Source organism: Penicillium solitum (assembly GCF_028829755.1).
Source record: "Penicillium solitum strain IBT 25940 chromosome Unknown utg000003l_segment0_segment0, whole genome shotgun sequence".
Taxonomy (NCBI): Eukaryota; Fungi; Ascomycota; class Eurotiomycetes; order Eurotiales; family Aspergillaceae; genus Penicillium; species Penicillium solitum.
Window position 1 is genome coordinate 1,722,566 of NW_027072123.1, and position 14,672 is coordinate 1,737,237.

The 14,672-nt window shown below is 50.8% G+C and overlaps 4 protein-coding genes across 4 annotated transcripts; 1 reads left to right on the forward strand and 3 right to left on the reverse strand.

Annotated features, from left to right (window-relative positions):
* Positions 1–533: 533 nt before the first annotated feature.
* N7455_004549 (uncharacterized protein) lies at positions 534–2,036 on the reverse strand (the record flags this gene model as incomplete). The annotated part of the gene is made up of 2 exons (XM_040956840.2): positions 534–1,544; positions 1,626–2,036. 2 exons carry the CDS (start codon positions 2,034–2,036, stop codon positions 534–536), a joined length of 1,422 nt encoding a protein of 473 aa, XP_040812751.2.
* A 652-nt stretch (positions 2,037–2,688) lies between these two features.
* Positions 2,689–3,171, forward strand: N7455_004550 (uncharacterized protein; the record flags this gene model as incomplete). Its single annotated transcript, XM_065604834.1, has 2 exons — positions 2,689–2,749; positions 2,870–3,171. The coding sequence occupies 2 exons, from the start codon at positions 2,689–2,691 to the stop codon at positions 3,169–3,171; spliced, it is 363 nt and encodes a 120-aa protein (XP_065461734.1).
* Positions 3,172–3,537: 366 nt separating this feature from the next.
* On the reverse strand, positions 3,538–3,744 carry N7455_004551 (uncharacterized protein; the record flags this gene model as incomplete). Its single annotated transcript, XM_065604835.1, has 1 exon — positions 3,538–3,744. The coding sequence occupies one exon, from the start codon at positions 3,742–3,744 to the stop codon at positions 3,538–3,540; it is 207 nt and encodes a 68-aa protein (XP_065461735.1).
* A 6,933-nt stretch (positions 3,745–10,677) lies between these two features.
* On the reverse strand, positions 10,678–14,116 carry N7455_004552 (uncharacterized protein; the record flags this gene model as incomplete). The annotated part of the gene is made up of 2 exons (XM_065604836.1): positions 10,678–13,800; positions 13,850–14,116. The coding sequence occupies 2 exons, from the start codon at positions 14,114–14,116 to the stop codon at positions 10,678–10,680; spliced, it is 3,390 nt and encodes a 1,129-aa protein (XP_065461736.1).
* Positions 14,117–14,672: the final 556 nt, after the last annotated feature.

Sequence of the window (14,672 nt, forward strand, 5' to 3'; positions counted from 1 at the left end):
ATTCGTGTATTTGTTGGGCGACGAAAACCACGAAAATCAACGAGACATTTCCAAAGTGTGGGTGACCCACAGCCTACCGAATATCCGTTCCATGGTTCAACGTCGTAAATTGGGCTAGCTCATCTCTGTCCACATGGGCGGTTGACACCCGGCTTACAGGGCCGTACCATGGACGTGGAAACCCAAGGCCGTAGTGTTGGGTTTGGGAATGACGACATGTTAATCATGGGACTTGGATTTTGCTTTTGACGTGGTCATAGATGTTGATGGTTCCAGTGGATTTGAAAACTTTGTTCGTGCTGCCTGTGATAGTGATTGTATATGAAAATGACTATGGCAAATACTAACAGCTCTTATGATCGTAAATAGTAAACGAATGGTATGACATGACTGTGAAGCAAAATAGAACTGGAGCGATTCGTCGCTGATGAAACGTAAAGACACGATGCAGCGGGGTATTGCAATGAATGAACACGATGGCCTCCCAGAACAAGATAACAAACATATGTATAAAAAAAGATCGAGAACACAATTCAACGGGTTCGTTTAGAGTATCCCGCGGAATTGCCATTCCCAGCCGCCGGTCGCTTTTGTCCCGATCCCATAGCAATGGCAGCGGCAGATTCAGCGGTACGGATCAACGATCCTAGATGGAGAAGATATGGCTTCGGGGCACGGTTGACTTCGATCTTGCGGAGGATGTCGCGCAGCCGGTTGGCGCACTGGTGGAGGTCCACCGGCGGCAGGGCATCAAGCGCGTGAAGGACAAAGTGCCGCGCGTCTGTTTCGGAGTCTGTTTCGACCGACCCGATGAGCAAGTGGTATAGATTGCGCTGGTCCTCGTCTTCACCGTGGAAGGACTGCCGACCCAGGGGATTGCCTTCGAGGGGATCATTATTGCGAGCCACGACTGACTCTAGGAGAGACACGAGGGCTTCGGCGGCGCCTTCCGAGCCGTGCGGGGCACGCGCTGCGATGTTGACTTCAATCCGGGACACAGAACGCTGGAGCTGTGTGACGACGTCGTTGACTTCTACGCCCAGTCCTGGGCTCACGGGGTCCGCGGGTAACTCGCCGGTTGCGCAGTATTGGTCAAAGTCGTTGAGCAGTCGGCGTGACTGTTCTTGTACTTTGTCAAAGTAGATGGCCGCACACGCGCCTGCGGGCATCGCCTTGCAGAGACTGTTGAAAACCCCGTCGTCGTGCATTGCAAGCCGGAACATCGTCGCTTCGAAATCTCCCTGGACCACGCACTCCTCTGCCGTTCGCGCTTGCTCAGTGCTCTCCGTCAAGTCCCGGCGGGTGTCTTCTGGGAGAGTCCGGTTGAACGCAGAGAAGATGTCCCGGACTTTTTCTGTCCGCGTCATCCCATCCTCCTCCTCTCGTAGGTACTGCCACTTAAGCTGCGTTGCGATTGAAATTAGATTACCCTTTAGGAGTTCCTCAATGCGAGGGAGGCGGTCCGGACGTCCGTCTGGAGTCAGTGACACCTCCGTCGATAGAGGCGTCGGGAGGAAGCAGCCGTGTAGTTGGTCGACGAGCCACTGTTCAGGGGATGAGGGGTTAGTATTGTCGGTTCAAACCTTTCAGCTTTCAAGCTTCCTTTCCCAAAAGGCCATACTCACAAAGATGTGCTGGCACGCCCCGTCCGGTCGATCCTGGAAGACGGCACAAGTGCAGGTAGACGAGTCCGCGCCAATGTGCACCTGTGGCCGATCCGACAGCTGAAAATCATAGCCAGCGGGAGTAGAGCGACAGTTGACGACATCAAAATGGCCGGTCAAACCCACAATAGCCCTGGCTTCAGACTCGGAATCTAGTTGGCTGAGGTCATAGGTGATGCCGGACGTTGCGAGGACGGAGGCGCTATTCGATTCGGACTGTTCGACATCGCTGCTTTCTTCATCGTCATCCTCCTCTTCTCCATCAGTGGAGCTTTCCTCTGAAGAGCTATCGTCTTCTCCACGATCACTGTCGTTGGAAGTGTCCGACCGCCCCGCGCGGGCCGCTCTAGCAGGCAGGACTGTATCTGGCATGTTTTGACCAATAGACAGCCTGTGAAATTGCCCTGTTGGAGCGGACATGGCGAAAAGAAAAGGGAGAAGACAAGCTTCCCTTAAGGAAATCAAAGAGGGGCTACAGATTGCGAAGAACAGACGTATTTTCCCACACGGTGGACTTTCGTAGACTCACAGAGTTCTCCCGACCCATGGACGGAAGCGGGTACACTGAACCATGGAACGGGCTTCCCTGGCGCCCGCTTTAAATAATCAGGGGCCATTGAAGACACACACTATGCTTTTCATGCTTTTGTCCTCATTTCACCTGCGCAAAATAATTGCAACTTTCACGGGTGGCGGGGTTCGGTCTTTGGATTTTTGCAGGGGGTTTTTTTTTTTGCCCCCCCCCAACAGCGCGTAGTGAAAGGTGAGTGCTCAGGTAGCAAAGAGGGGGAAATTTGGAGGCTCAATTGGAGGTGCCGCAGGAGAGAAGGAAGGGGTGATGTCTCAACAAGGCTGCGCCGTTTAATCCTACCTGGCACCATCTCATGGGATCAGCATCATCGCGCAACGCACAGACATCCACTAATGGGGGATCTTGTGGAAAGATCTGGGGCTTAGTGGCTGGCAACCGGGAACAGATTGTGGCCCCAAGGATGGCTACGGCGGTCTCCGGGGACACAGGGCCATGTCTCGTAAAGATGCTGCGCTGTTTTTGTCTGAGAGCAATGCATGCGACTGGAAAGAATGTAACTAGATCGATAGAAAGTTAAAATCCTGGTATGTGTATGTAGATCCCCGAGAGTCACAAGGTGGCTGATTCTACAATTGGTCAACGCAAAGCTCGCATATCGTATTCGCATGCGTAGACGCTGTTGGCGAGTTCGATATTGACCCCGATGCAGGGAAAATGCGCATGGACGATGCCGCCGAAGCTGGGGAGATAACGAGGATAGGGACACACTGTACTCCCAATACAGTACAAGATAAAGCCCAGCCCATACCTCACAACGTAGAGGCGCAAGCTGTGATCGCCGCCCGAGCAACCGAAAGCAAATTGGAAATTGTTTCGAAGCTCCAGAACAGCATGACTCGGACCCGCCACTCGGATAAGTTCCCTTTCCTTGACTATGATTGCACTCTTGTATTTTCCGTAGTGGAGAATTACTAGGATGCCATGGCTCTCGGGTAGGTCGGGCACCCGAGGCTCTTTTTTGTCCAGGCGCCACACAGCCAGTCCACGCGACAACCATGCCTCAAAAAGGAAAACAAAGAAAGCGCACTAAACCCCCTGTTCATCAACGTGGGTTGAATGTGACAGACTATTCCAAATGAGGACTTCTTGGCGGACACGGCGGGAACCCCGATGAGAATTCCGATGCTCCAATCCCCCAATAATGGCGAGCGCAGCCGAGCATAGGCAAGAGGTATACGCTGAACTATCCTTATTTCTCTGGCGCCATATGATGTCTCCAGGATCATCAAAGATGTGTTGGTGATAGCAAGGGTCTGCCTTGCATATCGCGCAGAGAAACCATCAATCATTGGAAAGTGGATCACCGAAGTGTAACCGAACAAGACGACATGTCAAGTGGTTCAAAAGTCCTGCGCAGGAGACTATGTTGCCTGGGGCGTTCTTTCGGCCGCAAGTTGTCCGGGGATCGATCTCCATCGTATAGTGCGAGGGCGCAGCGAATCCGAGCGCGGTACACAGGGAACTGTGCGGCACAGCAAGACCCGCCATATTGGGTATTGGGTTTGGAGGTAATCGTCTATCCCTGCAATTTGATGCGGCCCAAGCACCGGGGGCAGCTCGAGACAGGGCCTGTTGAGCTGCGGCAGGCACTTTTGACTGCGCAACACCGTTGATCGGCAGCAATTGGCGTTTAGCTCACTGGCTTGGCTATCGCCTGCCAATCGCCATCCCTCGGCGCCTAAAAAATTGTGCCCGGCTCTGCACTGCGGTCAGTTTCACACAAGACGTAGGTGATGGCCTACTTTCTTAAGCATGGTTCTTTAGGGTTCGAAGATATCGTCTGTGCGCTGTTTCCCCCCCCCCCCCCCCCTTCCTGCACGTTGCATCACTTGACTGAATTTGGCCCCTGTCTATGACGCAGCCACAGTGGCGCGAAGGAGAAACAACATCAGCATACCCTCAAAATGCAGCGGAGCCTTACGGGTCTTCTGGGGAGGGAAAAAATGTACGATTTCAAGCATCAGGTCTATCATCAAAGTCGTCCTGTGAACTCTGGAAGTAGTTAAGACAGAATGCTATGGTGCTGGTGTTTATAGCCAACAAGACAACCTTGGAAGATCAGAATGCTAAGAGAAAAGAATCTTCGTGTAACATCGGGAAAAAGACTCCGTCAAATTTTGGTTGATTCGAACTTGGCATATAACTTCAATATCCATATAATCTTGTTTAGGATTTTTTTTACAAACCAGACCACTGTGAAGAAATCGGACAAGAGTAAAGGCCCACATAGTAAGAATTGGCTTTAATCTAAGTGTGCGAGACAAAATGATCAAAATAGGCAAATTAGCCTAGTCTTGATTTAACTAGTAGATTGCATAAAGTGGGTATCAACTTGGAAAATACGTAGTAGCAGAAACACAAACCAGCGGAACATTGCACAGGACAAAAGAGAAAAGGGTATATTATTGAAGCACAAGTAAATTCGTTGCAATTCGTCGCGTCATGGATGTTTGTTGGATGCCCGGATGCCTAAGGCATCACATGTAAATAGAACCCAGATAGTTTGCCTGCTCTCTCGTCCTCTCTTTCTCCTCTTCGTCCACCAGAATACATACAGTGCTTTCTCTATGAACTTACACGTATTGTATCAGGTTATGAGCCTCTTTTGCTAGTTGGACCACTAGCAACTCTTTTCTCTGAAGCTATTTTCATCTGGAGACTTTTGACGATCTGACCCCACAGTGGATCCACCTTTGTGCGTGGTACACTACACGGATTCGGATCCAGCCAATAACATCCAGGAAATCCTTCGAGCCCCGCCGGCAAAAGCTCCGTTTAGCTTTACAATCCAATCATGGCAGACGTCGCGACCGGAAATGTGGGGGACACCAACCCACAAACCCCCCCTCCCGGCGTACCGCCTAACACGATTGATCCCAATGAAGTCCCGTCCTTGAACGATCCGATCCAATTTGCGCAGGATGCCAGTGACAGCGAGGATGAGGATAACAAGCCGTCCCATCAGGGACATGGTCTGCCAACGATTGCAATGACCAAAATTCAGAAAGTGAGGACACTGGAGCACAATGACACTGATCCAAGTGGTTGGAAACAGGCACTGGCTTACCAGTTGATCCCATACGCTTTGGAATGGCTGCTAGAAAGCGACATTCCCCGACCTCCCAAGTCGCATGCTTCGTTTGAAAGATGGAAGTACTGGTCTCGCTTAGTTGCAAGCTGGATGTACAATCAAATCGATGTCACACTACAGAACAAGCTGCGCAATTTGTCAAAGATGCCTAAGTACGCTGATCAATTGTACGATGAGCTTATGGCTATGACACAAGGCAGTGACCGGATGCAAACTGCATTCCTTGAGATGAGGAAGTTCGATAAGATGAAACGATCGGATTACAACTCAGCAAGCGAGTACATTGAGGAGTACCAGCGACAGTACCATGTGCTTGCTCGATTCAAGGCAGCACCGCACCCAGCACACGGCCTATCACAAGTCCTTCAAAACCTTGAATTGGAAGTCAAAAAGGTCCAGTTTATTAGGGAAGAAGTCGCAAGTCTCGAACCCAAGAAACTCAATCTCGACAAGGTGGAGGAGTACTGGAGAGCACTCCAAGCAGCTGCTGACATGGAAGGTGTCACCAATGCTGTCTACAATAACAATGCCGGCCGTGGCCGAGGCAATGGAAGAGGTGGTCGTGGAGGAAACCGTGGTGGCCGAGGTGGTCACAACAACGGTCACAACAAAGACGATAACACCCAATCCAGCAAAGACATCAATGCTATCGACGAAGACGTAGCCACTGCTAAAAAGAAGAAGAAGAGAGGTCTTCGCAAGCAGCCTGCCGACGGCAAAGACATTCATGACTACGCAAAAGAGATGCGTAATGGCACACAAAAGGATGACAATAACATGTGTTCATTCTGCGGCTTTGGACCGCACACTGCAAAGAGATGTGCCTATCTCAGTGACAACCCACCAGCCTCGTGGGAACCGTCCGGCAACTTGTGGGCCTATTCAAAGGCTATCCAGAGAACTCAACGTCAAGATGGACAGAACAATATGGTTGTTGCAGCTGCCAATTCTGTTGACAGGAAGAATGATTGGTTGCTAGACACTGGTTCTGACAAGACATTGACACACGATCTCGAGGACTTCCACACATACCAACTGGATCACCCTGACACAGCTTATGCGTACAAGGATTACTCTGGTAATAGAGTCGTCACGCTAGGCCACGGTGAAGTCATTGTAAGGGCTGCCCTACCAGGTTTAGATGGAAAGACGTACTCGTTCATGACAACTGGTTACTACACTCCTAGGGGACACAGCAAGCTATTTGGCATGCAAAAGCTTCTTGAAGAACAAGATATCTCTTACGACACACGCACTAAGAATCTCACAAATGGAAGGGGAGACATCCTAGGGTATGCAGACACGTCAACAGGTGTCCCGTACCTTGTCAGTCCGAAGGACGATGATGACCCCAATGAGATCAAATCGGACACAGATTCCGACGATGACGATGAGATTGGATTTGTGAACAAAGTGACTGCGTACGAGATCCACAGACGTCTCGGACATGCTGGAAAAGCTCGCATTGCTTCCACACTACAACATGCTGAACAACTAGGTGATGATGAGCAGTACGGCACGGAACACTTCGATTGTGACGCCTGTTTTCAAGGCAAGTCAAAGCTCAAGATATCCCGTCAACAACAGGCGAGGGTACAAGATGTAGCATGGAAATTCCACGTTGATACACAGCCAATGAAACCCACTGGGCCAAACGGAGAGAACTACTGGCTACCAGTCGTTGATGATGCTACTCGATTAATTGAGGGAATCATGCTAAAGAACAAAAGTGATGCTTACCATAAGCTTACTGCGTTCTGTGAGAAGATCAAATTACTCACCGGCAGATACCCAGGCATCTGGCGAATGGATGGCGGTACAGAGTTTAAAGAGTTCATCAAATGGGGTGAGAAGCATGGTATGACTTTTGAGACCACACCACCTTACACCGCAGAGCCAAATGGTACGGTGGAACGTTTCGGTGGACATATCAATGACATACAGAGAACGATGATCATCGATGCGAAGATGCCGGAAGAGATGTGGCCGTATGCGACAGACACAGCCATCTACATCTACAACAGACTAGTCAATCCAAAGACTAAGATCTCGCCGCTCACACATTGGCGTCAAGAACTTGAAATTGCAAACCCAGAGCCTTCCTTGAAGCACCTTAGACCATGGGGATCAGCTGCATACGTCCACATTCCGAAGCCTAAGAGGACACAGGCTAGGAAAGCAGCACCCAGAGCGTGGAAAGGTATGCTTGTTGGCTATGAGGGGAACGGTGGTCATGTTTACAAAGTGTGGGATCCAGTCACGAGGAAACTGGTAGTGTCTCGTGATGTTGGTTTTCCGCAACCTGGAGATGACGATGGTATGGGACCAACACCAGCTAGCAAAGCACCCACCGATCCCAAGGATCCTGATGATGATGATGATGTCGTCGGATTCATGCCTGTCTCACTGTCGCAAGAAGACGAGATCTCGAAGCCAGAAAAGAAGCAGCAGCAAGTAGTACGTACACTACAGGTACAAACCCCTACACGATTAGCTGTACAAGCACCTGTTACGCCGTCTACAATTCATCTTCCAACAATTCATGGCAGTGCATCTACAATGCCTGAGACACCACAGAAGGCACCACCGCAGAGAACAATCATTCCGCCAATAAAACAGCGCAAACTCTTTCAAAGTTTTCTCCCAACTGTGGGAGAGGAGCCCATGATGACAGGCGCGAGAATCACTGAGATCACGGATCCTACCACTGAGAGCGTCTCACAGGTTTTGGACATTGAGCGGAAGAAAGAAGATCTCGGAAGAAGACTTCAACAACTGTCAACCCAAGTGTCTCAACTTGCTGAAAGTATGGACGATATTCGTCGAGATACCGACAACATTGAGAGAGCTGTCACCGAGGAATCAGAAGATATGACTCCTTCTCCAGAGCGACAGAGAACAGATTACCAATACCCTTTCTCATCTCCCACTCAACAAGCTTCTCCCGTTCAACAAGCTAGTGTGTCACCAAGTCGTGAGATCACACAAGCTCCACCAGTTCCTCAAGCCAGTGTGTCACCAAGTCGTGAGACCACACAGGCTACACCCGCTCGACAAATCAGTGTGTCACCAAGTCGTGAGATCACACAGGCTATCGATACAACGGAGACAACGACAAGCACTGAGAACACACCGGTTACTGCGAGATCAGAGATGTCACCAAGCCGTGAGATCATCTCAATTGAGTCATCGCCAGATCCTATCTCTCAGGACCCAGCTACACCGGCTCCCACCCTACCCCGCCGATCGAGACGAGCGAATATCGGGATTGCACCTGACCGATACCACGATCCAAAGCAGAAACACCTCGCTGTCGAGTACGAGAAACGAGACCGAGATATTCAACGAGCTGCCACAAGGGCAAAGGCGAAGGACTCGGGCGGTAACAACGTGACGGAGGGTGATGGACAGGGGTCTGCGGGACCTAGTGCGATGTCTGCAACAGCTGATGTGACAATGGACAAAGTCGATATTGACGAACCATTTCTCTACAATGGAAAGCCGCTATGCGCAAAGGACGTTGACTTGCCATCTACGTACAAGCAAGCGCAAAAGAGCCCTTTCTGGCCTCAATGGCAAGAGGCTATGCAAAGACAACTTAGTGATCTCGAGGCTAAAGGCACATGGAGCTTGATCCTTAAGCCGTCAAAAGCTAAGGTACTGCCAGGACAATGGAGATTCACTGTCAAATCCAACACCAGAGATGAAGTCTACGATTTCAAAGCACGATGGGTGGTATGTGGCAACTTCCAAGACAAAAATGATGGAGAAACATATGCCCCTGTCGTCGCCGAATGTATGATCAAAATCGTTCTCACACTGATTGCAGTGTATGGTCTAAAATGGAGGCAAGTTGACTTCACTGCTGCATATCTCAATGCTTCACGTGAAGATGTGGAGACAGTCTATATGAGACAACCTACAGGTTTTGAGTACGCAGATGCACAAGGAGACAAGAAACACTGGGTGTGTACACTCAATCAAGCGCTCTTCGGATTGCGAGACTCTGCTTTCCTATGGAACGAAGAGATGGACTGCAAACTACGTCAGATTGGCTTTCGTCCGCTGGATGATGATCCTTGCGTTTATATCAAAGGCAAAGGCATGAATTTGACTATTATGATGATCCATGTTGACGATTTCATCATTGCTGCACCATCCGACGATGACATTGAGCAAGTTGTCAGCGAACTTCGTCAGTACTACGACTTGAAGGACCTCGGTGAGCCAAAGCAGTATTTGAACTGTGCGCTCGACAGAGACTACGCCAACGGGACAATCACTATGTCACAGAAAGCGTACGTGCAAAAGGTGCTACGTATGGCTAAAACCTCTGGCTGGAAAGACACGCCATTGCCAGCTGCATGGAGAGAGACACCAGCCGATGCGACCAATGCACTAGATGACGATGCTTTTGATCAATATCAGTCTATCGTGGGGATGTTAAACTGGTTGGCAGTCAAGACACGACCAGACATTCGCTTCGCAGTGACACGCTTACAGCATCGACTAGCAAATCCCACCCTTTCTGACTACAAAGCAATGCAACATGTTGTAAAGTATCTGAGACGAAAACCTGACATCGGAATTATCCTCGGTCGAACCGGTGAACTTCGCTTCTATGCACACACAGATGCTTCACATACAGACTGGGAAGATAGCAAATCGACAGAAGGAAGCGTCTGGTACCTTGCCGGATCACCTATTATGTGGTCTACGAAGAAGCAGACGATCACGGCCAATTCGACGACAGTTGCTGAGTGGTGTGCACTGGATCAACCTAGTCGTGATGCAATGTGGTTGAACAAGATCGCACGATCATTTATGCTCCCAGAGCAGCGTCCTACAGAGATCTACACTGACAACATCAACTCACAATTGCTTCTCTCGAAGAAAGGAGGCAAATCGGCGAACAGATGGCTTAATCTTCGTTACTTCTTTGTCAAAGATGCAGTGGCGCAAGGACATGTTGAGATTCATCGAGTGAACACCAAGCGAAATGCCGCAGATGGATTTACCAAGGCTCTTGCAAAGGATCAATTCAAGATCTTTACCGAGCTAATTGGCATGTGCTAAATCCACAAGAAATTTGCAGAGTTTTACTATGTATGCCGGAACTGGAGATCTTGATAGGGAGTGCATGCAGGATTCTATGAGGGGGATGTTGGATGCCCGGATGCCTAAGGCATCACATGTAAATAGAACCCAGATAGTTTGCCTGCTCTCTCGTCCTCTCTTTCTCCTCTTCGTCCACCAGAATACATACAGTGCTTTCTCTATGAACTTACACGTATTGTATCAATGTTCCATTCGGCACGCTTCCAACCCGCTCAATGGTGGCTCCTGGCAGCGTTGCGCTGCTTGGCTGCCTCTAGCGCTCTGAGAAGCCTCTGTTTATGTTCTAAGTCATCATCCGTGCTTTGGCTCATGGGCGCTGGGCTAGCAGATGGACCTGGGCCAGTAGTCGAAGGACGAAGACTTAGAGGTAGAGGAGGCACTTCATCAGATGGGCTCGTTGGGAAAGGGCCTTGGACTGGAGATACCGGGGCAGCGGCTTGTGGGTCATTGTGTAAGCCAAGGAGGAGGCGTTGAATTGTGGCCTCAATCTGCACAGGCCCCTTTTGAATGCTCTGCAACTTTGAATTCAGCTCATCCTGGATTTTCTCATCCTCTTTTTTTTTCTCATCCCCCAGCCGCAGGAAAATATCCGGATCTGAGTTGGCATATCGCGCTTCGGCCACGGAGACTCCATAGTCGGCGTCGTTTAGGGCCATATCTGCAACCCCAGCGCTGCGGATGATGGCCTCCGAATCGGCTCTAAGGGACGCAGCAGAGGTTGCTGCAGATTTGAGAATCTGCTCAATCTCGGAATCTGGTAGACCGGAGGCTCGGAGGGTGGCGGTATCTAGCCGGGCTGCTTTCGAGGCAACCTCGTCTAGGAGGGTCTGATTTATACCTAGCCCGTTCAGGATTGCGTCGTCGAATGAATCCATGAGTCGGTTGGCTCGGTCATCACGATCCTTGCACGCTTCTAGAATGTTTCGCCGTTCCATCTGGTCAAATTCTCCGTCTAGCTTTTGCAGACCAGCTATATCACCCATGACCACAAGTGGTCGCCGCTCAGCCCTCTTCCGTCGTCGCTCACAATCAAGGGCCATCTCAAGCCGTTTCTGGAATCGAATCTCAAGCTTGTTATGAATGTCGTTAACCATTTTCATGGTCACAGATGGGCTGCCTCGCCCGCTTGGTGAGCCTTTGCCCTGTTGATCACGGTCGAGTTGACTGAGAGCAGAGTCGTAGGACTTGCGAAGCGCCGAAATTTCATTTTTCAGGCCTTCGTCTAAGGGGTTGAAGACATGTGTCACAAAATCATCTACTTCGTGTCGTTCCTCCTCTAATTGGACCCGAGCTTCGGTTTGCCGAAAGTCTTCTTCCAAGGTATTGATGTCTGCATACCCAATCTCTTTCCCATTGAAAAGATCATCGATGTGCTGCTCAGATTCATCCTGACGAGCCACGCGCTCCTGTTCCAGCTTTTGCCGTCTGGCTTTCGCTGTTTCTTCCCGTTGACCAACGGTCCGTCCGATGTATGACAAATCATCAGGGAATTTTTCGAGCTCTTCCCGAGTGGTGATGTGCCAGGAGCTTTCAGAGTGTTTGCCCAAGGGTGTCCATACTATGGTGCGTAATTCTTCCACGAGGCCCCTCGGCCGGCCTTGGCGAAGAGTTTCTGGCAGCAATGGAAGCGGCGGAGATCTTCGCTCAGCCGGTTTAGAATAAGCGACGCTCTTGTGACGGATTAGGCCCAGGAAGGTCTCGTCAGTTTCGTTCTGAGCCGGAGCAGCAAGTGCAGTGTTTGACCTCGATCGAGATGTATGTCCCGGTGCGTTTGACATGACTCGCCCGCTGACAGCAGCTTGCCGCAGATCAGAGTAGGCTTGATAGGCCGGGCGAGCGAAGGTGAGGTTGTCTGAGCCTCGCTGAGGACCCTCTGTATATTGGAATGGCGTGTATATAGGTCGCGGGGGGTTCGTAGTGAGGGGCTCCAAGACTTGCTTATGCGTATCTGCCGACATGAGCGATAAGGGTCTTGACAGACTGGACTCTGTGCCCGAGGGCACAGTAGATAAACTAGGAACGAATTGCGAGGCTCGTTGCGCTTGTTTAGCGAGCAGAGGCCGACCGCCTGAACTGTACTCACTGCGAACATCATCGAGATCTTCATCCTCTGTCGCTGTTGCCGCCGAGGGAGGCGGGGTTTCTTCTGACGCAACGGGTATCAGCCCCGACTCAACAGGTGGTTCGCTTTTGCTGGGAATAGATAGTGGTTGTGGTGGAGCAGGGTCCGGAGCTCGCGGAGCCAGCGGTTTACTTTCAGGCTCATGCTCAATATTATAAAGAATCTCCCGGAGCTTGGTCTCTTTAGCCATGAAAGCCGTGAAAATCTTATATCGCTCTTCATCCAAGTCAGCCACTGCCTCCTTACGTAGCATGGCGACGTATCTTTCCAACGATGATTTGGACCAGGGGTCCAGATCTTCGAAGGGGTCTTGGTTTTTCGGCGTAGCCGCCCTTCTGGGTCCTTCGACCATTCGTGCAGAACTATTTGAGGTCGATCGCAAGTGGTCGAAGTATGACGAGCTGGTTTGCGCTGACTGTGAGCGCTCTACTGGGCTATTATGATAGAATGCGCCGGGCTGGCCCTGATGTTCCGGTTGAACTGGTTTATGCGCGGGCGATAATGGACGGACCCATGCGTCTATTACATTATCAATGCTTTCTGGGCGTCCACCCGTAGATAAGGCAGAGTCGGTGGTCTCCACGCGAACCAGTGGGGGCGGTGTTGGTATTCCATGTGTCGTGCATGGACTGACGGGTGAATTTGAGTTACCGCGTCCCGACTGTGTCGCCCCAGAGATAGTACTTGAAAGCGTCTCGTTTGTATCTGTTCTCGGGCGAGCGACCATGTCAGACTCGCTTCCCACAAACATGTTGGGAATATCGACCGGGAGACTTGGTGGTGGCTGAAACCCTTCGTGATGCAGAGGGGGCGTCCTGCGAGGTGGGAACCACGCTGCATCATCAAAGTGTCCAGGGGTCGGTCCAAGGTGTTCCCAATCCGATGGTGTTCCAAGGCCCAGAGCCGATGCGCCGGCAGATGTAGTATTTGTATTGATAGGCGTAGGGCGGAATTCGTAAGATCCAGTCATCGCAGCCGGTCCTGCGCCCTGTGCGAGCAGTGGAGGGCGCCCGGGCTGATCGCTTTGTAGGGTTGGTACATGTTGTATGCCTTGTGGGATCTTTGGGGGTGGTTGTGGAACACCAGGTGGTGTTGGTGTATATGGAGGTGGGGGTGGAGGGCTTTGGGTGCCGTGGAAAGGAGTTGTGACAGGTGGATGCGGCTGAGATTGCCCATAGGCATATCGTTGCTCATTGGTACTTGAAGGTCGGGGCTATGCGACTGTTAGTTGTTTATATTTAACATTCCAACGTTGGACTTGCCGGCAACGGGGGACCGGAGGTCTGGTTGAACCGGACTCCCCACGTGGTTGTATCCGCACCACTCGGTGACGGCAGTCTCTGTGGATTGGAAATTGGCCCATAGGTGGCCGGGGAATATGGAGCAGCTGGTGAATATTGAGCAACTGGGGGGCGCGGGGGAGGAGGGGGAGGAGGAGGCCCTGGCTGCGACGGCTGCGCGGGGAGACGCGGAGGAAGTCGCCATTCTGGCTGTGAGGGAGGATCGGGATGATTCGACTGTCCGTGCATGGTAAGATGAATCGGAGCACTTTATGCACTTTAGAAAGACATGGGAACCTTTTAAAAGTCCAGTTCAAAAGTGTCGAAGGATTCCTCCAGGCTCCAAGGCTGTGTTGGGGGTTGGGTCAGCACGGTTCACCCCCCTCCACGAGACTCCCAGTGCAACCTCCCAACTACAACGTACTACCCGTTGGGCATATATGTGTATATTATATCTATTGGGACTGATGCATCCAAGGCTGACCCATGGCTTAGGATTACAAGCCTTCGAAAAAATTCCATAGGCCATGCATGGTTGGCGTTTCATCCTTTGTTTTACCATTCCTCTATACCCCAAGGCTGTTTCCCACTAAAAGGTGGAGTGGATTTTAAGAACCTCCGAGGATCCCGATCTCTCTGCTCATTGCATATTGGTGTTGGATCTGCTGGCTTTCATTGTCGTAGAAGCAAGTTCATTTCAAAAGAACGCATGTTTTCGCTGTTCTTTGTTGAACTATACTCAAGTCAACTGCGTTGACCTCCAAAAATAAACCACCATGATCTTATCCTTTCTTTGTCCTCCGGG